The sequence below is a fragment of the Lutjanus erythropterus genome, chromosome 21, assembly GCF_056507025.1.
Source record: "Lutjanus erythropterus isolate fLutEry1 chromosome 21, fLutEry1.hap2, whole genome shotgun sequence".
In the NCBI taxonomy this organism is placed as follows: domain Eukaryota; kingdom Metazoa; phylum Chordata; class Actinopteri; order Lutjaniformes; family Lutjanidae; genus Lutjanus; species Lutjanus erythropterus.
Window position 1 is genome coordinate 31,106,606 of NC_139337.1, and position 23,639 is coordinate 31,130,244.

At 40.8% G+C, this 23,639-nt stretch overlaps 1 protein-coding gene across 1 annotated transcript in view; it reads left to right on the forward strand.

Annotated features, from left to right (window-relative positions):
• Positions 1-23,639, forward strand: part of LOC146307876 (sodium channel protein type 5 subunit alpha-like) — a 210,498-nt gene that overhangs the window by 70,402 nt on the left and 116,457 nt on the right. Inside the window, exons 7-9 of the mRNA XM_084747390.1 lie at positions 10,251-10,342; positions 13,425-13,667; positions 21,837-21,900. Coding sequence (XP_084603516.1) covers positions 10,251-10,342; positions 13,425-13,667; positions 21,837-21,900 — 399 coding nt within the window. The remainder of the gene's footprint in view (positions 1-10,250; positions 10,343-13,424; positions 13,668-21,836; positions 21,901-23,639) is intronic.

Consider the following 23,639-nt stretch of genomic DNA (forward strand, 5'->3'; position numbering starts at 1 on the left):
AATAGAAGCCTGATATTGACATTGTGCTGCAAATAATATTGAAACGAGTGCTGAATGGCCCTCCAACTGTTTTCTAATTCACAGTGAAAATTAATTGATTCACAATGTTTTTTCCAGGAAGAAGGAACAGATATGTGAGTGTTGCATGATGGGATAAATGAGGCTGTTAGTAACAGAGAAGGCTGATTTTTGTGCAGCAGATTTTTGGCTGGACAGCAGGGTGTTGCTGGGTAGCTGAGTGATGAAGTTCTGCCATTGGTCCGTCAAGTGAGCGTCATGACATCAGCAGCACAGTTCAGCCGGTAAAAAAGCTGCAGTTAAAACGTCTCACTCACAGCTCTGGCCACGGCGGCGTTGACGGTCTGCCCGCGCTGTACGAACCGCTGCAAAACTACCCACCTGTTTTGTGCGATGACTCTCAGCAGAGAGCACAGGAGACGCAGGGTGTGAATATGTGTAGACGTGATATAAACTTTGTTTGATCATGAAGCCTGATGTTTGATGTCTGTTAACAGGAACAAACAGGTAGATTCCTGTCGTGTAACACTCTATGAAATGTGCGTATTTCCACGTGTGCGTGTTCACGCCCCGTCGCTCTCTGTGGAAACCCATTTCTGCCAACATGACGGAAAAAATTAAGATCTCGTAAGTCATTTCTCAAAATAATAACTTTCTCTTGAGATGATGCACGACCTTCTCAAAATAACGGTAGATGGCAAACCGGATATCATTTTAGTTTACGACAGCAAGACGGTAAGAATTAAGCGAGGCTAAGGCCCAACTTGTACTCGCTTATGATGCAGCAGATTATGGAGGAAGAACTCATCCGTTCACCGGAGAGGACTGCACTGTTTCTTATTCAGTGATTTGGGTGAAACTGGATCATAAAATATTTTCTAGTTCTCCTCTGATGTCCTCCAGCTGCTCAGCTTCAGTTCTTTAATTACAGAGTTCCCAGATGGACAGCTAACTGTAGCTTACGTGTTGCTAAAGTAGCTAACTGTAGCTGTTAGCTGCTGTTAGCAGGTAATGAACACAGCCTCTGAGACCAGCAGAGAATACCGAGGTGGTGTTCTTGCTGGGTTTATCTCCCGCCACCCTGGGGCTAAGTGATTAGCAGTTAGCTAACTTCAGGTCCCACCCTGGCTGCCTGTTTTTACAGGAAACTTCTAACCAATAAGAACTGTACTGACTGTTTCATGAGAACTTAAAAGTTTGGATTCTGCCTGGACAGTTTGTTCAACCTGTTGGTCGGCCGAGATAGAAATCAGAAATGTTTATAGCCGTCCTAAAAGGCGACAGTTGAAGGTGGAGAGAAGAGCTGGCCGTCACAGAGGGGTGGGAGACACGATGTAAAGATAACGTCTCACATCTTTGGACAGTTTCTCCTGGAAGACACTCACAGTGTTGCACTACATGAAAAGTGACAGAAATAGTTGTGTGACGATTGAAAACAGTGAGCTGGGGACAGAAGAGACGATTTCTTGGACTTATTCATTGATAGATTTCAGATGTGGATTTAAAATGTCATTTTCTTATTTAAAACATAATATAGGAAGATTTTACTGTGTTGTTTTGCCATAAAAACTTTGATGAGTCTGCAGTTTTCCTAAATTAATAACCTAATATCCACAGACCATGTGAGATCTTAATGAGATGAATCTGTCAAACTTAAGCGGCCTGCGGCGAAACGATAATACAGACAAACGAATGAAGCTGTTAATTTGAGGGACTAAATAGAGTAACTGGAGGGTTTGATTTAGTCCACAGGCACCAATTACTCACTCATTTGAGACTATTAATTACTAAACTGAGAGAAGAAAATAGGTGAATTTAGCTTTCAGTTTACAAATTTATGATTTCTTTTTTCCTGTGACAACTCCCAGACTCTGTACTCCTTCTCTTCTGTTGGTGTTTTCTCTAAATCATCGTTTTTCTTCAATAAATTAAATAAAATTTAAAAAAGGTTACAAGCATTATATTTTATAACAAAACTAATGTCTATAAATTAGTGTTAACTCTGAATTACCACTAAGTTATCTGATTTACCACCTTGACTGAAAGTTCAAAACTTACAGCCCTCTTCTTGTGACTGTGAGAAAGGTATTCTGGGAAATTGAGTCTTTGAGTCAATTTCAGAACCAATTCCAAAAAGGTTTGAATGTTGTGTAAAAGGTGATTAAAAACAGAATGCAATGATTTGCAAAAACTTTCTGACCTATGTTAAACTGAATACAGCACAAAGAGAAGATATTTAATGTTCAAACTGATCAACTTTATTGTTTTTTTTGTTTGTTATCTGCAACACGTTCCAAAAAAAGTTTGGACCAAAGACTGGGAAAGTACTCAAATACTTAGAAAACTCTCATTCCTCAGGTGAACAGGTGAGTTGGTAACAGGTGACAGGATCATGATTGGGTATTAAAGGGGCGTCCTGGAAAGACTCAGTGGTTCACCAGCATGGATGGGGTCAGATTCACCACTTTGTGAAAAACTACAAACAGTCCAACAGTTTAAGAACGTTTTGTCGACACAAAACTGCAGGAATTTATAGATTTCACCATCAATAATCCATAATATCATTCAAAGATTCAGAGAAATCTCTGCATGTAAGGAGCAAGACTGAAAACCAACACTGTCTGTGACCTTTGACCCCTCAGGCAGCACTGCATTAAAAACCCTCATCATTGTATAAAGGACACTACATGGACTCAGGAACACTTTGGAAAACTGTTGTCAGTAAACACAGTTTGTCTCTGCATCTACAAATGTAAGTTCAGACTCAGAGAGACATATGCTGCCATCACTGACGTCTTCTCCAGAGACGTCCCTGATTATTTCAGAGAGACGATGCTGAGACGCATTGTGGACGTGTTCCAACAGCGTGTCTTCATAGTAAAAGACTTCAGGCACTAGACTGACCTGCCTGCAGTCCAGACGTGTCTCCCATTGAAAATGTGTGGTGCATCATGAAGCACAAAACACGACAACAGAGACTGTGGACTGTTGAGCAGCTGAAGACGAATATCAAGAAAGAATGAGACAGAATTTACCTTTAAAACTTCAACAGTTAGTGTCTCAGTTCACAAACACTGACTGAGTGTTAGAAGAAAAGATGATGGATCACAGTGGTCAACATGATCCTGTCCCAGCAGAATGAGTGTATATTTACCAAAAAAAAAACCAATAAAGTTTATCAGTTTGTGCTGCATTCAATTGAAAATAGGTCAAAAAGTTTTTGCACATCATTACATTCTGTATTTATTTGTTTTACACAGCGTCCCGGCACAGTTTTCTTTTAAAATACTTTGAATATTCCACCTGCTCTGTCTCTCATCCCCCATCTGTTAGTCTATCGTTCAGTGATGACACACACACACACACACACACACACACACACACACACACACACACACACACACACACACACACACAATGTTAGTAGGTGTGTGTCCTTGAACCGAGGGCCGTCCTACGGTCAGATGGATCTTTAGCAGGACAGGGACACATAAGTCACCTCCTTACACACACACACACACACACACACACACACACACACACACACACACACACACACACACACACACACTGAGGATGGAGAACATGTTAAGTAAATATGGGGTCGTACACACAAAAAATACCATGATAGAGCCTGTATGGACACACACAGTTTTAACATCTGAACACACACACACACACACACACACACACACACACACACACACACACACACACACACACACTCCGCCCCTGACACATCACCCCTCTGTACCCGGGCTTTATTAAAACCAGAGTGATGGTCGGTAAATACACACACACACACACACACACACACTAAATGTCTGATTGATGCTCTCCTCCCCTCCTACCGAGTCAGGATTCCCATGGTAACAGAGTCCATCACCCTCCCCAACCACACACACACACACACACACACACACACACACACACACACACACACACACACACACACACACACACACACACACACACACACACACACACACACTGGCCCGCCCCTGTGTTACTGATATTACTGGTGTAATGACATGTTAATGGCCGCCATCAGCAGACCAGCAGCAGCAGCAGACTCGTCAGCCATTTTCACAACATTAAAGGTGCAACATTTTATAAATTCTTCTTCTGTCAATAAATCATCGCTGCGTTAATTAAAAAGCATCTGGATGATTATCATTAAAGAAATGAGAACCTCATCAAGAAGAACATCAGAACTTTCTCTTTCATTTTAAAGCACTGAATCAGACTAGGATTGAAATCCACAGGCGGCCCTGAAGCGTTCTTCTTTTTGGTACCTGGTTCTCTTGAAACCCCTTCAGAGAGTTCTACCTTGAAACCAACATAAAGGGTTCTTCCTTGAGCTATCTGTGAAAGGTTCCACCCAGAACCCCCTATTAGAGGTTCTACCAAGAACGCTTTTATATTCCAAGGGCTTCATCTAGAACCCACTCATGGGGTTCTACCAGGAGCCCTTTTATATTGCAAGGGTTTAACCTATAACTCTAGGGTTTTACCTAGAACCTTCTGTGAAAGGTTCCACACAAAACCTGCTATGAGTAGTTCTACAGGGAATCCTCCTGTGGCCTAATGGTTCCACCCAAAACCCTCTCAAGGGGTTCTATCAAGAACCTTTCCACCTTCTAAGGGTGTTAACAAGATCTCACCCAGGAGGTTCTACCAAGATCCCTTTTTTCTACCAAGGTTTTATCTATTGAGAACCCTTTTATATTATGGTGGAAAGAACCCTTAATGAAAGAGTTCTTCAACAGTCCTAGATGGACTCTTTCGTTTACCCTTGACAAACCCTAACCCTTTAGAAAAAGGGTTCTTCAGAGGCAAATGGTTCTAGGTAGAACCTCAGCCAATCCTTTAAAACCAAGTAGCAAAAAGACAGAAATGTTTGTTACCATTTGATCCGTTAAAACACGTAAAACAAACAGTATCATTTAGAAAAAAGACCTGACACGTTCCACGCTGAGGGAGGAGAACGGATGGTTTGGCCTCTGCAGCGTGAGGTCTCTCTGGTTCTCCCCGCTGCTCGTCTCTACCTGCATCTAAACGGCCTGTTCTGGCCGCTGTGCCCCCCCGCCTCCACTGTAATTCAATCAGCCTGCCAGTCAACGGCGGTGAAATATGAGCCGTAATGGAGGGCAGTTAGCCGCTCGGGATCAGATGACTCGATCTGACCGGGGGCCCAAAATGGCCGCCGTCGCCTGGCGCCCTTCCGGCTCTCACAACCTCATCTGATTCGATCTAAAGGGGGGAGAAGTGGGACCTTCACAGCTTTTTTTTTTTTTTTTAGCTCATTATACACTGTGTGCTGATGGAAATATTATTATTGGTTTCTTTTCTTGAATTTAACAGATTTCTTTGTGTTAATATAAAAAATGTTTCTGGATATTATCTTATTTCTCTATTGGCCTACACATGCATGTAAATTAATGAGGAGCATACTTACTTAATTGATTTTAAAATAATTAAAATAAAGTAGGTTTCCTTCACAGTTGGATCTTGGATCAACAGTATACTTTTTCATGTTGTCATTCAGTGCGTTCATTTATTTTTCACTGCAAAACCAATTTAAAAATCTCATTAATTGGACTAAAACGTTATTATTTAAAAGACTCAGCTAAAGGCAAAGGCCATAATATTCGTGGACGACTTGTTTCCCGCAGTGAAGGTAAATTAATTGTCATCCTGAAATATAGTGTGTGAACATGAAGGGGGGGTGTTGGTGTTACCACTGACATGCCTCATTTCCTCTTTGTGGTGCAGCTCGACTTTTCTTTTTTGGTTTTCCGTTAAGCCTGGCATACACTGATCGACTTTACAAATGTTTGATTCCAGCTCCTATAAATGAGCAAAGCGTTGCTGTGAACTACACAATAAGCTTTCCCATTGGCCCTGCAGACTGTTCTGGCTGGTGACAACTGTCAATCAAGATTTGTCTGAAAGCTCCGAGGCAGGTAGAAATTTGTTTAGCTGCAGCCATGATAACAAGGCAGAAAATTCTGTCTGCATGACGTGTCGTGTCACCATAGCAATTTCAAACACTATTAGAGAGGAAAAAGGCGATGCTCTGGGGGAACTAACTTGTGGATCTGTTTCTACTCATCCGACAACAGCTCGCCAACATTGTTGACATGTCAGAAATTCATCCGAAACGTCCAACAGCGGTTCAGGAGCAGTTGTTCGGAGAGTTGCTCCCAATGTGCGCTGCATGGCAAACGTTGCCCAATTAAGCTGAAATACGGTCTGACTCTGACATGAATCAAAAATCAGGTCAGAATTTTATCACAAAGTTGCAGAAAGTTACCAAACTCAAAATGCCAGCTTTTTCTAACCCTACACAAAGACCTAACCTACCCAACATGACGATCTTTTCTTAACCCTACACAAAGTCTTTTTGTTGGCGAAACAAACCCAAAATTCTGATCATTTCTGAGCCCTACCTAAATTGCTTTCAGTGCCTTACCCCACCAAAAATGCCAAACTTTTTTGGCCTCACCAAAAATGCTTTTGCTGCCTAAATGTACCCAAAATGACAAACTTCTCCTAACCCTGCTCAAAGTGCTTTTATTGCATAAATCTACCCAAAATGCCGATCTTTTTCTAACCCCACCCAAAGTGCTAAAGAAACACCTGTGAACATAATCCAAGCAGGGGTTTGATTTGTCACCACAACGTAATCATGAAAGAGTGATGAGTAATATACAAACATATATTGTAGGAAACAGGGTTGCCTGTATCGTCACACTGGTTTTTTTTTCTTAACTGAAGCGAGGAACGAGGGCTGCTGCTCAACTGCAGCAGCTGAAGATTTCACTGTTTGACGGAGTTTCCTCCTTCCTTTTTCACCTTCTGGTGCTTTGAATCCATTTCAAAGACACTTTCAGTGCTGTTTACATAACACTCGCCTCAGCTGTTAATCATGCTCTAGCGCATACCGGCGTTTCCCAGAAGGAACCCGTATACAGAAATATGGATTCTCACATGGGCTGAAAACAGACTCTCTGAGTACCTGCCAAACTCAAACTCTGATTAGACGTATGTTTCCGTCCCCACAGACCCCAGAGGTTTACACTTCTCATCATATCTCACAGGTGCTTCATCCTATTATTTCAATTTTCCATCACTTTGTCAATCATTTTGTTCTTAATGACTTCTTATCATTTTCTCTTTCTGTTTTAATTAGTGCTTAAAAAAAAAAAAGACACCAGCATATTGTTGTCCTGGGGGACTCAAGTCAAACACTCCAAATTCTGTCTGTGCAGTTTTTAGTAGATTATTGAGTTCATGTTTCATGTGTTCACTCTATATTTTTATTTTACACAATATGGAAATTAATGGTAACTTTCCTAAAATCATAATACTATTTTTTAAGCTTTGCATTTGTTATATAACTAATAATGTTTTCAGAAGAAAAGAAGAAGTGAACATATTCAAAGATAAAATGTTTGCTTTCTCCATAGAGCCAAACCTACACCAGATTCAGGCTTAAACCTCGGAAGAATAATAAAAAAAAGTCAATATTCATTTTTAAAACACTTAATATAACCAGACATTTTGACAAGAATATTGTTTAAAAAGGTTTTAATCAAAAAACACAGTGAGTGGAACATTTTACACTTGAAAAACAGGCTTGTCAGTGCTCGTTCTCTGATCTGTATCTAGATAATAAACAATCTTTAGTTTTTAAAGGAACAGTTCACTCCAAAATCAAAATTACATACAAACACAATGCAAACCAGAATACCTCCAGATGTGTTCCTCTGAGTGTGATAGCGACACATTTACACCTTCCTTTAATATGTGATTTTCCTGCATTTCTGCGCGGTTTCTGACATGTTACAGAAACTGAAGTTTGCAGCGAGTGGGAGTAGGCGGTAAAACAAACGGTTTTTGGGATTTAGCCAGTCAACCAAAAGGTGGACTAATGTCTCAGCTGTTACTGACAAAGATGGAAAAGAACCGTTAGTTGTGCCTAAATGCAAACGTATTTATTAGGAATGAAATAATACCAATACCAATATGTCCAAATGATATTTATTGCAATATTCAATATATTCATTAATTATGTACCCTTGCTAAGCCCCACCCCATTTTGCTCTTTGCTCCAATAACAGTCGAGCAACAATTGATGTAGATTAGCTGGTTAGTTAGCTTGCCTTTTGTTACATAGCATTAGCAAAACACCAGTTAACTAGTTAGCTAACCATAGGTTTAAAACACTAGTTAACTAGCTAGCTAAACATAGATGTAGGTTGCCTAGCTAATATCTTTTGATCATCTTCAAATTCTGGTTTTCTTTTCAACATATATAAAGATCTAATTACAGGAAACAGGAAAGGAGAGTTTCCAAAAGGGGTGGGACTTAGGAAGGGTCAACTGCAAAATCAAGCCTTTTTATAAAATAAAAATAAAAAAATAAAATAATATTTAACCATGTAATATCGCATAGTCTGGTACGGTATTGAGACATTTCTTTCATGGCAACATTCAATATATTTACATCTCTAACATTTATATACATAATGTGCATAAACCTGCTTCATCAACACAAAATCAGTGGAATCATTGTGTGGGAGTGAATGGTCAAAATTCCAGTGGAATCAATTTCCAACGCAGGCTTACTGACATTATATATTATCATGATGTTCATAGGAAACTATGGTGACAAAGAGAAACTTACATTTGATTTTATTCATTCCACATCTGTAAAAAATACTCTCTGATTGTGTTATAGCAGCCAGCAGCACCGTATCTTAAATTTACTCTCAGCTGATCAAAGTTCAAACACTTTGCTGCTCTGTTGGCGCTCTAACAAATCAGGGCTGTACTTTTAAATAACCACAGTATTTTCAGACTTTGTTATGTTTTTCTTCTTTTGTTGTATGTTGACAACCACCACACTGCCCCCTACAGGCTGTTAACAGAGTTTATCAAAGTAGGGAACCTGCAGGCGCTGAGAACCTTTAGAGTGCTGAGAGCCCTGAAAACTATCTCGGTCATCCCAGGTAAGGCCTCACCACCACCAGGGGGCGACAAGGGACAGAGAAAAAACAAACAAACAAACAAACGCTCGTCATCGTGACGTCGTCGTGAACGTCCTCTCTTGTTCGTCCCATGTCTGCCGTGTCTTGCAGCACCAGCCCCCGCCCACCTCCCACTCTCTGCCCAATCAGGGGTCACAGGTGTAGTCACCTGATCTGAACTGAAGAGACAGTAAAGAAGGAAAAATCAGACATGTAAAAGCTGATCACATGACGCTGAACTAGAGATGCTTGATTTAGCATCAACAGCTGCAGCTCCGCTAGAAGGTTATTTGGGTAAAATAAGCTAAAATTCTGGGTGTTTTCATTTTTTCAGGGTTGTGAACCCTCTCCAGCACTGTTGCTATGACGGACAACTTCCACTAGCTACACTTTTTACTTCACGTAACACTTGTTGTAGACTTTAAAACATTGGTCACATGATACAGAGTTTTGTACTTAACTTTAATGTTAGCTTTATATAGACTATCCCGCATTTAATCATCTTCAAAGTGCCTTTGATGTTTTTTATATAGCATAGCTTAACGTTGCTTATTAGGAAGTTTGCACAAACAGCTATTGATAAACCTGACACATTAATTGGACAAGTAAGCTGCTGTAGCCATTTGTTTTTACCAGTTTACCAATTAAAAAAAAAACGAGGCTAATTGAATGATTAGCTATAGCTTATTTGCAAGAACAAGCTGGCTAAGTTTGACATTTGTTACTTTTCTCTCTTTTCCAGTTATCATTAATCCTCTGAATCTGGATTAGCAGAATCTTTTAGCAGTCAGTGGTAAAAAATGATGAGACCAACACGGACGTTAGCATCACTCAACAACAAAAAGCCAATGGGATTTTTCTATTGAGTTATTATTATTCCACTGAATTGGATTATTGCAGAAAATAAACTCTGTGGTGACCAAAATTGAACGATACCCAGGTTTTGTTCAGCAACAAACTCCACTTTTATCCATGCGAGCAGCTTTGACCGTCTGATTTCACCTTCCTCATAGTCGATGTCTCTGGCTTGAGCCTCCACTGTTGCCGTCCGACCTGGCCTGTCTCTATTGTATCTCGCTCTGTCTCTCTTGGTATCTCCATCTTTCTATCCCTCTGTGTCGGCTCGTTGTTGCTCAGTGTGGTCAAACCCTTCTGTGTGTGTCTGTTCTTGTGCTTTTGTCTCCCGGCTTGTTGCAGATATGTGACTGAGTTTGTGGACCTGGGTAATGTGTCAGCCTTAAGGACGTTCAGGGTGCTGCGAGCGCTCAAAACCATCTCTGTCATCCCAGGTGAGGAAGCGAACGCAGGGGGAGTGAATATCAAACGCACCCCTCCCGGCCGGAGCCTGCTGCTGGAAGCACTAATTCAGTGGCTGTGTTTGAAATCTCATCCTGCATACTACCTACTGAATACTATCTACTTCATGACATACACTAAAATCAAGTGTACATAGGTAGTATGCAGAAAGACACACTGAAGTCTTCCTGATTATTGGTTGTGAGTGGACATCAGAGGCTTAGCAACAGCAACTTTACAAAAAAACAACTCTTGACGAAAAGTCAAGTCATTCTTTAATGATTTGAACTTTTAAATTTAGTCTAAATTTACATACTGTATAATTACATGTATATTAATGATGAAAAACATTTGTCAGTTGGCTGTGATTGAAAATAAAGGCCTGTTTTACTGCTGTGTTTCAAAACATTACAAAAGTTTTAATTATAAGTTTAACGTAACGTAATGCAACAGACCGTAATGTAGCAATGAGTTCAGGTTATCATACCGTAACGAAATGGAATGGAACAACTTTGGTTTGGGTTGAAATCATAACGTGACGTGACGTAACGTAACGTAACAGAATAGACCATACTGTGTCTGGGTTAAAATCATAATGTAGTGGAACAGAACGGAACAGAACAGAAATTTAAATATTAATAATAAATATCTAAATATTAATAATAACAATTTTAAATACAAGTCAGTCAGTTTGAGAGGGATTAGAGGATTCAGTCTTGTGATTTTACGTTTTCGTATACATTTGAACTATTTCTTCAGATCTGTCGCTGGCTAGCCTCTGTATGTTTCCACTGTGCATGTTAGCATGCAGCGCTAACAGCATTATTAACATTTCTTTAAACGTGATCAAATCATATTCATGCCGTGGCAGTGGCTTTGTTATAACAATGTCTAATACATGTTATAACTACATCAGAGTTGTAGTAACATGTTGAAAGCATGTCATCACCGCAGCCATAAGTAAACATAATCACGCCAGTCATTCATTAGCTTACAGACGCTTCCATACAAGAACAACGTTGATTCTGTTAACCAGCATGAAGCAAACTGTGTCTGTTTCTAATGAATTAACTAAAATGAAAAGTATGAAGAGAAGCTGGTTGTTTCTTTGATTTGGTAAGACTGGTCGAGTTAAACTTGTCTGCACCCTTTGTGTTCTGAGTGTGTTTTGGTCCTGCTGTTTTCACCATATGTTCGTGTGTGTGTGTGTGTGTGTGTGTTTGTTTTTATCTGAATGTTAATGAGGAGTTTGTGCTTTGGTGAGCTTCATTTTTTTGGTGATGATGACTGATTTTTTTTCCACAGTGACAATATTTTTTAAAAAATATAAAGCTGCTGTCAGATGAAAACCTTAAATTTCTAAGAAATGTAACAAATTAAGATGAATTGAATAAATGTTATCGATATCAAAATCTTATTACGATATTTCTTTAATGTTTCCAAGCTGAAATAATCTCTTAATCACATGCAGCAATGAGAGATTTTCACCTAACAGCAGAATTATATTTGCATTGGCTGAAAAATGACTTTTTCATTTAATTAATTAGTTATTTTGTGATTTATGTCCTTTAATGGTGTATAAAGATGGTGGCCCTTTGTTCTGGTGTCTTCAAGTTAATCATTTTGTGTCCTGCTAACTTGGGTGAACTGCATTTGGGTTTCTGCATTTTCGGAAGAGGCTTTGAAACTGGATAATGATTTAAGTTAAGGTGGCCGCCATCTTTATGGTCGCTGATCTGTTGATTAAAGTCCAACACACTGTATGTGACCCTTTATTTAAGCTAGCAGCTTGTTTTTCGTAGATTTTTGGATTAAATTTTGAAACCAAATTTTACCAAGTAAATGGCAGTTGACCCCCTCCAAGTCCCACCCCTTTTTGCTCTGTGCTCCAATAACTGTTTAGCAAGCTTGATACCCAGCCGAACCTTTCCTCTCAACTTTCCTGCTTCCTGTACTCAGATATGCCATGTGCTGGACTCGTCCATCTTATAAAGTAAAACAAATTTTGAAGATGGTTAAGAAGTTACTGGGGGAACTGTAAAAGCAACATACATACTGTCACAGCTTAATTTAGCTGGCTAACTAGCTAATCTACATCAATCGTTAGCTAGCAAGTTACATCTGATAGCTAATGTTAGCAAAATGCAAGTAGAATGATTAGTGCACAGAGCCAGTGTCACCACCCAGGTGTGGCATTATGATGCAACCAGAGCATGCTCAGTACAGACGACAGCGTGGAGCTGGTGGGTGACTACGACTTGGGCGGTGCTTGGTTTTGGCTTGTCCATTCAGCAGGAAATAATTGCGGCTGGTCTTTCTGGTATTACAGCTAAACAGTACACAGAAAATACGCTTCCAAAAGTGGGAATCAGGCAATGTAGCAGCAGAACCTTGATCCAAATTTGACTCGCTGAGAATGACATGTCAGTCACACGGTAGCCCCGCCCTAAATCATAGCCAACCATAATTCACTAAATTAACATCAGATTGTATAGCAGAAGATTTGAAGCTATCAATTAAGACAGTTAACTCATCACAAAACTATTTCCTGAGGTAATAAATCAAGTAAAATGGGACATTTTCTCATATGACTCCAAACAGTTGGACCTGTGTTTTTTTCCCCCCTGCTGGCTACTTGACAGAACGCAGGTTTAAGGAACTTCTGCTTCACTTTTCAGACCCAGAAGCTCTGTATGCTTCTTCTAATGTCTGTACTTGCTTGTGCTTGCAATCATTAGCTAGCTTGTTGCATCTGGAACACATAGCACATAGCGAAGTATTGGAAAGTTGACCACTGGGTATCAAGCTTGGTCAAGTGTTCACAGAAACCACAAGAAACTCAAAGGTACTCACTTTTAAAATAATTAAAATGCCTTGATTAAAGGAGCATTTCAAACAAATTTCAGAGTCCAAGAGTCCGAGCACTCCTGCAGAGGGGCGGTACTTAGGAAAGTAAATTGATTATTTATTTTTAATTAGAATGATTTGGAGCTAGCTCTTTCTGTAATTGGACTGAATGAGGGTTCATTTAATGTTAATCCTGCGTGCGTCCTTGCGTCCCCGGCGGTCTGGCAGGCCTGAAGACCATCGTCGGCGCTCTGATCCAGTCGGTGAAGAAGCTCGCCGACGTGATGATCCTCACCGTCTTCTGCCTGAGCGTCTTCGCCCTCATCGGCCTGCAGCTCTTCATGGGAAACCTGCGGCAGAAATGCGTCCGCAGCACGGCGCACTGCGTCAACGGCAGTCTGCCGGCCAACACCTCCTTCTACTGCAACAACAAGACCTGGGCCTCCCTGAAGGACTTCATCAACGACGAGGGTAAGAACAAGACTCTATGCTTATTATGGATGTGAGGGGTGAGCTTTAGCATCACTTTTGGTACTTTGGTGGACAGTGAGGCAGCTGGTGGACAGAATTTTGGTGCTTTTACAAAGTAAGGTGGTGATTTTTGTATGCTGCATTTAAGAAATTAAGTTTTTAAGACTCATTGTTGGACGGATGTCATAGTTGCTATATAGTTGATGACGTAAAGGCGAAACTCAGGGTAAAAAAGTTACCTGAACACGGTTATGATGGATTTCTGTTGTGAATGAGTGAGAACAATCATTTCTAAGATTCTTGTATGTTTGAATGAAGTGTGTCTAACGTTTTTTGTGAAAGAGTGAAACTTGAATTCGGACGGTGTGCGGTTGCAAAATGGCAGGTAGCTGAAAACTCCTGCCTGACTTGACTGTCGCTGGGTTGCATTGAAAACATCCCAGAGGAAACGAGAAGTCCAAAATAAAATCTCGTCTTTGTCTAGTCTGTGTCTCCTAGACATAAATGAGCTCAAATTAAGACCAATATTCTTAAATTCGGCTCCTGAGAAATTACCTTTGTCTCGTCTCAGCCAGAGACTAATTTGAGTCCAATTGAATAGATACAAACGTTCTAAGATAACAAAAACACAAAGGTTCTTATTTTCAGGTGATTATGCATTAATGAAAACATTTATATGAAAATTATTTTCTACTTCTGCCCATAGATCCTCCGAAATGTTCCACACTTTTGAATAGAATTAAAATGTTTTCTCAATGACGGATGCACCAACCAGAGCAAAACAAAAACAAAAGTTTAGTTTCTGGTAAGTGGACATGGGTTTACATGTGTGCTGTAGGCTGATTTTTAAAATCCTGGTCAATGAACGGTGACTGTAGTTTCCAGTCAAATAACTAGACAAATAAATAAATAAAAAAAATAATAGTGCACTACTTTTTTCCTCCTTTTTTGGTGCAAAAGCAATATAGAAGTGATTTTACAGATTTAACAATGATTGACACAGAAACAAAATACACAAGGACAGACAAATAAACAAATAAACAATAAACATAAATAAAGTAAAGTAATAAATAATGATGTGCAAAACTTTACATGCCACGAATAAATATTCCTAACATTTCTAGTAATGATATTGACAGTGACGTATTAGGGAGGTTTATAGTACGTGTGTGTTGAACGATAAAAGGGGAAATAATAATTATAATAATAATAATGAAGGTACGTTTCTGGTGTGTGTTTCTACTGTGTTCTGCACAGAGGACTGTGTGTGTGTGTGTGTCATGCTGCAGTGGTGACTGGTGTTTCCTAAATGGACTGGACAATGCCACGTTGGCACCGTGGTTACAACTGACGTCAATAAACACACACACACACGCACACACGCACACACACACACACACACACACGCACACACGCACACACACACACACACACACACACACACACACACACACACACACAGTCACGCACACATTGTCAGTGGTTTGATGTGTGTACAAGCAGTTCAGCTGGGCAGTTTACCAGGAACATAGTACAGACAAGATGTGACACACACACACACACACACACACACACACACACACACACACACAGAGGTCATGCGAGGTCAGCTGGTGTATACACTATCTGACATGTCAGGCCAGAGAACATGATATACGTCATGTGGACACACTTATTCACACACAGTATATACAGTATGAACACACAGAGAACATGCAGCCCAAACACACACACACACACACACACACACACACACACACACACACACAGGTCGAGGTCAGGGTTAAGGGAACACTTAACGCTGCTGTCAGATGGAACCTGAGCTTCACGTCGTCGTTTTTTTTCCTCCTTGTGACTAAAACCAGATCCTCCAGGATTTCACAATCTCCTTTTTTGGGATTGTCTCGTCTGATTTCACTCTGGGTTTTCTAAAAAAAAATTTGCTGTGCACGTCGGGATGCTTTTATGCACTGACAGTTCTGGCGCTGTTAAATTCTTAAACTTATATCGATATTTTTATGTTTAAAATAATCTGATTTATCAAGAAAAAAATCCCTTTCATGAATTTTTTATTTACTATTTTTATTGTCATCCCAGCAAACACAAACATAAAGACGATCCAGCTCAAATTTATAAGCCAACCTTTAATTTTTTTTCATTTGGTCCTGTCAGGTCAGGAGGAACCGAAGAAGATTCTCGCTGCAGCAACAGAATCCACCTCAGGACAAACAGACTCTCATTATACAAAAACAGATGTGTAATTATTTAAAGTAATGACGTTTCGTTGTAGCACTCAGAGAACAGCAGAAGGAGACCTGCTCTGACCAGACACCACGGTCGAGTGCAGAAGAACCTTCGCAGAACCTTTTCTACTGTGCTGTTAAAGGGCAAACCCACCCAAAATAAATGCAGCACTGAGCGTACAGTAATGGGGGTTTGTTCTTCTTTGCTAATGTACCTTCTATTTATTCATTTCCACTTTGCTTTGCCATCCATCACGTCGAACAAATGTCCCCCGCAGGCTCCCGTATCGACCTCTAAAAGCTGCCGTGAAACCCGAGAGCCGGGCTGCGGCGTTACAGCTCGTCCCGTTCGGCTGATATGAAAACAGCCCTCGGTGGGAGATCAATGGTGGATGTTCTAAACATTTCCCATCATGCCATCGTTTGTTCTGTCTGGTCGGAGCCGCCTGACAGCAGCAGTCGTCTCCGCCGCTTCTTGTTAAACATCGGTAACAGAGATTGTTAAAATGATGGATGAGAACTCGTTCATCAGGGATTATTTGTACCATAATATAAAAGGGTTCTCATTAGAACCCCGTGGGTGGGTTCTAGATAAAAAGTTGCTCATGGCACACATTCTGTTGCTGGTTTTGTCGACCGTCTCCTAAAATCTGAAGGTGTTTTGACAGTAAATGAATTTTAATCTGATGAATATCTTTATTTCGCTGGAGAACAGATTAACAAGATTAACCAGATCAAACTGCACACTCTTAGAAATTAAAGTACTCACTAGAACCTTAAAGGGTTCTTCGGCTTGTCTCTGTAAAACCTTTTTGGTTCCTGGTAAAACCTTATATAAAGATTGCAGCTGAAACCCTTACTGAAAGGTTTATATAGATCCCAGCACAAAGTGTTATACCTAGAACCCTCTGTGAAAGGTTCCACCGAGAGTGTCGAGTGTCTTCTATGGTCTAATCACCCAGAACCATCTCTGGGGCTTCTATCCAGAACCTTTCCACTGTTTAAAGGTGCTAACAAGAACCCATCCAAAGGGTTCTACCAAAAACCATTTTATATTTTAAGATTTTTATCTATAATCCACCCAGGGGTTCTAACAAGAACCCATATATATTCCAATGCTTTTGTCTAAAGACAGAACTCCATTGTCTTATGAGAGTTCTATGAAGAATGTTGGCTATCTCGAAACTTTCCACCTTCTAAGAGTACCAGGAACCTTTTTAGATTCTATGGGTTGATCTCGAACCCACCCAAAGGGTTCTACTTTGAACACACTTATATTCCAAGGGTTTCTACTACAACCGACCCAGAGGGTTCTACCAAAAACCCTTTTATTTTTTAAGGTTTGATCTAGAACCCATCCAGGGTTTCTGCTGAAAACCCTTTTATATTAAAGGTTTCACCTACAACTGTCTTGTCCTATTAGGGTTCTAAGAACAATGAAGAACTATCCAGAACCTTTCCACCTTCTAGGGGAGCTAACAAGAACCAACCATGAGGGTTCTACCAAGAAACCATTTATTTTTCAAAAGTTTTGTCTTTTAGATTTGATCTAGAATCCACCCAAGGGGTTCTACCAAGAACCCCTTTCTGTTTGAGAAGTTTCATCTAGAACCCATTCAGGGGGTTCTACTAAGAATCCCTCTATATTTTGAAGGGTTTCACTTATACCCCTCTCGCTTTATGAGGGTTCTATGAAGAATGATGAAGAACTATCCACCTTCACAAGACACACAGAGGGGGTTCTACCAAGAAACCTTTTAGATTTCTGGAACCCCACCTGCGTTTTTTTTTTTTTACCAAGAACCCTTTTATGTTCCAAAGGTTTGATCTAGAACTGATGCAGGGGTTTCTACTGAAAACAGTTTTACATTCAAAGGGTTTCACCCATACCACTTGTGTTCTGGGGGTTCTATGAAGAACCATATTGTACGGTACAGGTGAGGTGATCTCATATAATGTACCATGAGGTGTGTTACGGTCAGGTTGTTAAATGACCCAGTTGAATCATGGGTAAACTGTTTTTTCAACGTGCTTGAAGAATTCTGTCTTCCAAAAACCTCCAGCCTCTAACAAAGAACCCTTGGTGAATTTTCAGAATGAAATGGTTCTGGGTAGAACCCTTTTGGAACCCTTGTTTCTGAGCGTGTCCTCCACGGCGAGCAGCAGCAGCAGCAGCTGTGTGTCGTCGCTGCAGGTTTTCATCATGTAAATGCGTCTCTTGCAGATGGTGGAGGTGTATTTAGTCTTGTCAGAGTAATTTGCAGCTTTTGAGTTTTAAGAAGAAATGAAATTAAGCCCACACTCTCGATATCCTGTAGAGACAATTTTCAGAGCTCTGTAAAATCTTCTCAGACGGGGGTCGCTGTGAAAAAAATAAAAACCTTTATTAAATGTCAGTCCGTGGGCTAATATGCATCTGTTTGTTGGGGGGTGGGGGAGGGGTGGGGGGGGGTTTGGAAACGTGAAGTTTCAGGTAAAGACTATAAGTGAGACTTCGGATCTGTCTTGTCTGGGGAGAAAATGCCTCGGTGACTAATCTCGGCGCTGCGTAAAGGCTCCATGGTTACTTTGAGCTGCTGAACAAAAGCACTTCAGACTTCAGAAGTTTTTTTTTTTTTGTTGGCGAGCAGGGATGGACGCAGCCTCCCAGATGCACTCGATAACAAATGAATGGCCGCGCTCCTAAAAAGCTTTAAGTGCCTTTGGTGCAGCGGCGGTCAGGCGCGGTCAGAGCCAAACAGACGCACCAAAGAACCTGTTCCGTTTGTCAAAAGGGGAAAACTTTGCACGTGTGCCGACACAATAAAGGGGAAGAGAAGAAGAACGAGGCTTTGGTTCTCTTTGTGGGCTTTGAAATGCTTTGTTTCTCTCTGACAAGCCGAGGTTTTACTGAAAAGTGCTTAAACTTTGTTTCGCCGGGTGCAGCAGCTTCTTTTGTTTCCCCGAGCGTGATAAGAGCATGATGCTCATTTTAATATGTTTCTATTGGAATGCTGGGTAATTGTTCATAATGGCTGGAGTTAAATGCATGTGGTCCGACTCGTGTGTTGAATAAAAGATTAAGTACCCTGAGTAGCTGTTCCCGTAAGGCAAATGGATGAAAATGTCAAGCCAACATTTAAGGTCACCGTTTCTGTTCAAAAAGTTGCTTCATCTGACACAGAGATCCCCATCTGTCAGGTTCCACGTCTCTATTATGTAAGGTTGACTCACAGAGGAGCAGCTTTTCACCACCAAAAATACAAATTCTGGTGCTGATGTTAGATTTCACAAACAGGAGGTGATGTTTTTCACAGATAAAGTAGAATCACAACAGGTGGCTGCCTGTCACAACACTTCCAACGTTCTGCACCGGGAACTTTAAAGGCTTTTATTTTACAGGACAGATTTTTATTTTCTTAGACGCGTCCATCAGTCCAATCAGCAGTGAGGACATTTTACTAAAATGACTTCAGTGTGGAGGAGTCGTTTCACTGTGACACCCTTAAGAGCAGTTATAAGCTGCAAATGCAGTGAAAGTCATAATCACTGTGTCTCATCTGGCACACGTTTATTCCAGTGGTTTTTATCTAGAACTAGAACTCTCTTGTCTTATAAAAGTTCTATAAAGAATGATAAAGAACTATCCACAACCTTTTTTTAAACAAAGATTCCTTTTATATTCTAGGGGCTTCATCTAGAACCCATCCACAGGGTTCTACCAAAAACCCACCCAGGGGGTTCTACTGGAAAAAAGAACTATCCAGAACCCAGCTTCCAGGGTTCAATCACCAGTTCTGGTTTGGTTACACAGTTTTGTTTCTCTGGTGTCTAAAGGTGAAAACTTTGTCATTTCCAAATATTTCTAGATTTTTAAAACTTCTTCGTTGTGTCCTGTGGTCATGGCTTGGTTGAAGGCTTTGGTTCGTATACGTAAGCAGAAATGCAGACATAATGAATCCAGAGTATGAACAGAAGACTCTGTAACATTTATCATAAATGATCCCTGAGTTGAGTTTGATCTCACTTTTTGATCTTGACCCTTTTCTTCATGTTGGATCAGTTTGGAGACATGTTTTTCTTGAGAGAGTCCCCGCTCCCTCGGTCTGTGTGTTTTATCTGATTCCCCAAAGTCACAAATATCTGCAGGCTGCGTTCTTGATTAAACCGCTAAAATCCTCCGGTTCTCTTCTGGGTTCTGCCCTGCTCTTTGGTTCAGCTCTGGTTAAATACATTAACTCCCACCCTCATGAATAAATACTGTATCCTCAAACCACAACAAAAGTTAAGAAGCACTTGTTTTCCTCCTGCCGACGTGCATTAAAAGCTTTTGTGTCTGATACTTTTGTGTGTTTGGGTTGGAGGAGTACCTGAAGTAGCCCTTGTGATTATGGTAAAGTGTATTAATGTTCTTGGAAATGGCTTGTGGTCAGGTTTAAGTGTTGAATAAATGCTCAGCCGAACGGCGGTTCCTCTAATGGTTTTGGTTTTATGGCCTCCTGCTCAGACGGTGTCCGAGCCAAAACACACGAGCTGAGTTCGATGAGTGATGTATTGATCCTACGGTAAACAAGACAGACAGACAGACAGGCAGACTGACAGGCAGATGGACAGAAAGCCTCGGAGCTGAGCACAGACTTTTACTGTGGTGGAGGAAAAAGCACAGGAAGCTTCCTGAACTTACCCCGATACACCTGCTCATGTACAGTCTCAGCAACTGGGCATTTATATGGACATGAAATTATTAAATTATTAGTTGGAGCTGTAGGAAATTAGTTTTTTGGTTTTCTGTATCTGTTGTCAACTTTATCTGCAGTGGAACAACAAAAACATCAGGGTCCTGATTTCATGTGCGCTGAGGATTGTGTCTTTGCTTATCCATGATAGAAGCACGACGAGCTCGGAAAGAGGACAAAATCTGGGCTAGTAAAAATAATGAGGCGGGCAAAACGCTCCGCTGCTGAAACGCTTCTGAGATGCTGCCGGTGGGGTTTGTAGTCTTGCGGAGGACGGGTCAGAGCTGCGACACAGACGTGCCATGTTTGGTGGAATCAACCAGTTAGGTGTAAAATACTCGGAGGTGAAATGCAGATAGGTTCATTTAGCACATGCACTGCAATTTACCAACCTGAAAATAATTTGCGGTGACTGCGTCTGTATTTAATACGTTGAAAAAGAAGGTGCTAATCGGCCCGGTGGTGCGAACAGATGGCTGCTGTTACTGTAGCGAGGAGGAGACACTCTGGACTGCTATTGTCTTCATTACTGATTGATCTGTTCCTCATTGTCTCGATTAATTTACTAGTTATTTGGTCCATCAAGTGTCAGGAAAATGTTGAAAATGTTGACCAGTGTCTGTCAAAGCTGAAGGCAGAAACAGAATGCAGGATTGTTCGTTCTTTCGCTCGCTGTAAAAACAAAAAAAGTTTTGAAAATGTTTTATCAAGTTCTGATCTTTAGTTGAGATAATTTACTTTTCTTCTTTAGATAAACTTAAAGTTTTAATTTTTAGAAATTCGTTTTGACACAAAACTCTGTTATTGCAGTACGCTGCCTTGAAATTTTGAATTCTCTCAACTCATTTTTTTACAGTGCAGTTTTGAGTTTTTCTTTTTGTGTTTATATCATTTCATCAGGTCCTGCACACCGACACAAGAGCTCTGCTCAGTGATGCTGGGTGTTAATAAGAGTGATGGAAGTGAAAACTGTCTCTGCCCAACAGGTGGAACAAAACTAACAGGAGAATGAAGGCGACGCCCCCACAGTCCAGAGGAGGGGTCAAACTAAATGAAAGCACCTGTGTGTGTGTGTGTGTGTGTGTGTGTGTGTGTGTGTGTGTGTGTGTGTGTGTGTGTGTGTGTGTGTGTGGCTGTGCTGTGCAGGAGGATTCCTCTGAGCTGAGCTTAAACCTGGAATCTAAGGTGTAATTTTAATTTCTTTTTTCCAGACAACTTCTACAAGGTGGAGGGCGCCAAAGATGCCTTAATCTGTGGGAACGGCAGCGACGCAGGGTGAGTGGACATTTTCTCTTCACGTTTGTCTTTCAGACGCTGGAGGTGGATGTGGATGTTTGAGCTGGACTCGCCTCCCCGCTGAGGGAGGTGCCTGTTGAAGGATTTGAGTGACGGCTGCTGAAACGTGTTGCTCTGGTGATCTGTGTCGTCAGGAGGTCAAACACTGTGAAACGGATCTGACTCTGGTGATTTCTTGCGTTGACGATGTTCAGTAGCTGTTGATACTTCAGGCTTTGGAAGTTTCATTGAGCAAATGTTGGGTTGTTTTAGATTTTATAGTTTTTCTGGTCCAGGTTTGGAATTAATTTGTAGATAACTGCAGGTGACGGCTCGGTTTTGATGCAAAGCTTTGAAGGAATGCAAAACCTTAAAAAAATGTGCAAATTGTCCCATTTTTCTCACTGAATGCAGGATGAAACATTGGCTATGTTTACATGCACATAATATTCTGGCTTTTGCCCTTATTCTAAAAAAGACAATATTCCTTCCAAGCTGTTTACACGCCTCATGAAAATGAATATTCCTGTAGACACGCAGCTGTGCATACTCTGATTATGGACGCTTCTTTCTGTCAAAATAGTATTTTTTCAACGTTTTCCACTGGTGGTGGACTTGTTTGACCGTGCAAACACAACCTCCCCTGCATTGTGATATCTGTGCGTGTGCAGGTTGATATTAAACACTTAAAAGTATTTGTGTTTCTCCCTCTGATCGAAAATGAGCTTCTTCTGTGCATGTATGTCCCTCAGTCTGCAAACTAGTTGTTTTGTTTACGGCATGAAGCAGAAGAGGTTGTGTGTCACAGACTGAGATGCATATTCTGAATTTGCTGTTTGCATGTCAAAAGAATTCTCCTAAAACCGATGCAGCCATTGTGTGTTAAGTTTGAGGGGATGGTGAAATACAGCAGGTATATCTATGGTAGATGACAGAAATACACTCGAGTCTGTAGAGAATTTAATACTTGCAGCTCCAGTCATATTCTTTCCCCTTTTTTTGGGCCAAAAATGTCTCTTTTGACTGTAAAGGTTGCAGACCCCTGGTCTGTGCCATTCTAATTTAAGATTTCTAACTTGGGAAATCTTTAATTAAGACATTTGTGTATTACCCAAATTCCTAAATCTCATCTTAAACTGAGATAAGGCAGGTTTTCAGACCTTTCAGACGTTTCTGTAATGAGGCCTGTGGTTAAAAAAATACCAAAGTTGTCCTTAAATTTCAGGCCCTGAAATTTATTCCAAGCAAAATCATCCCAACTCAGAGAACACATGTGAAAACTACGCTTGGATTCCTGTTGGATCCCAGCGGGCAGAATCTAAACTTTTCTTCAGGGCTTTTAACACCACCATGGTCCATCAGCCCGGAGAAGAAAACCCTCAGAAACAAGTGTGAACAGTGAAGCAGTTTGAACAACATCTCTGGGCTCTCTGTAGCCTGAGGATCAGATGAGCTCAGAGCTCAGAAACACCAGTGTGAAAAGCTTTTGTTTTGTCAGACAGGACGAGGCGGAAACATCGCCATGTCTTTATTTTCCTGTCAGTCATCTAACATGGCAGCTTGTCACTTATAACCTTCAATAACCACCACAACATTCACGCCTCTCTTCATCTGAGCACGATCACAACATGAGAACGACAGAAAAACAGAGTATTTTTCAAAACTCTTTTGGAAACAGATTTGGCTTCATTATGTCCCCGTCTCATCTGTGAGACAGAAACCAAATAAACAGCAGGTTG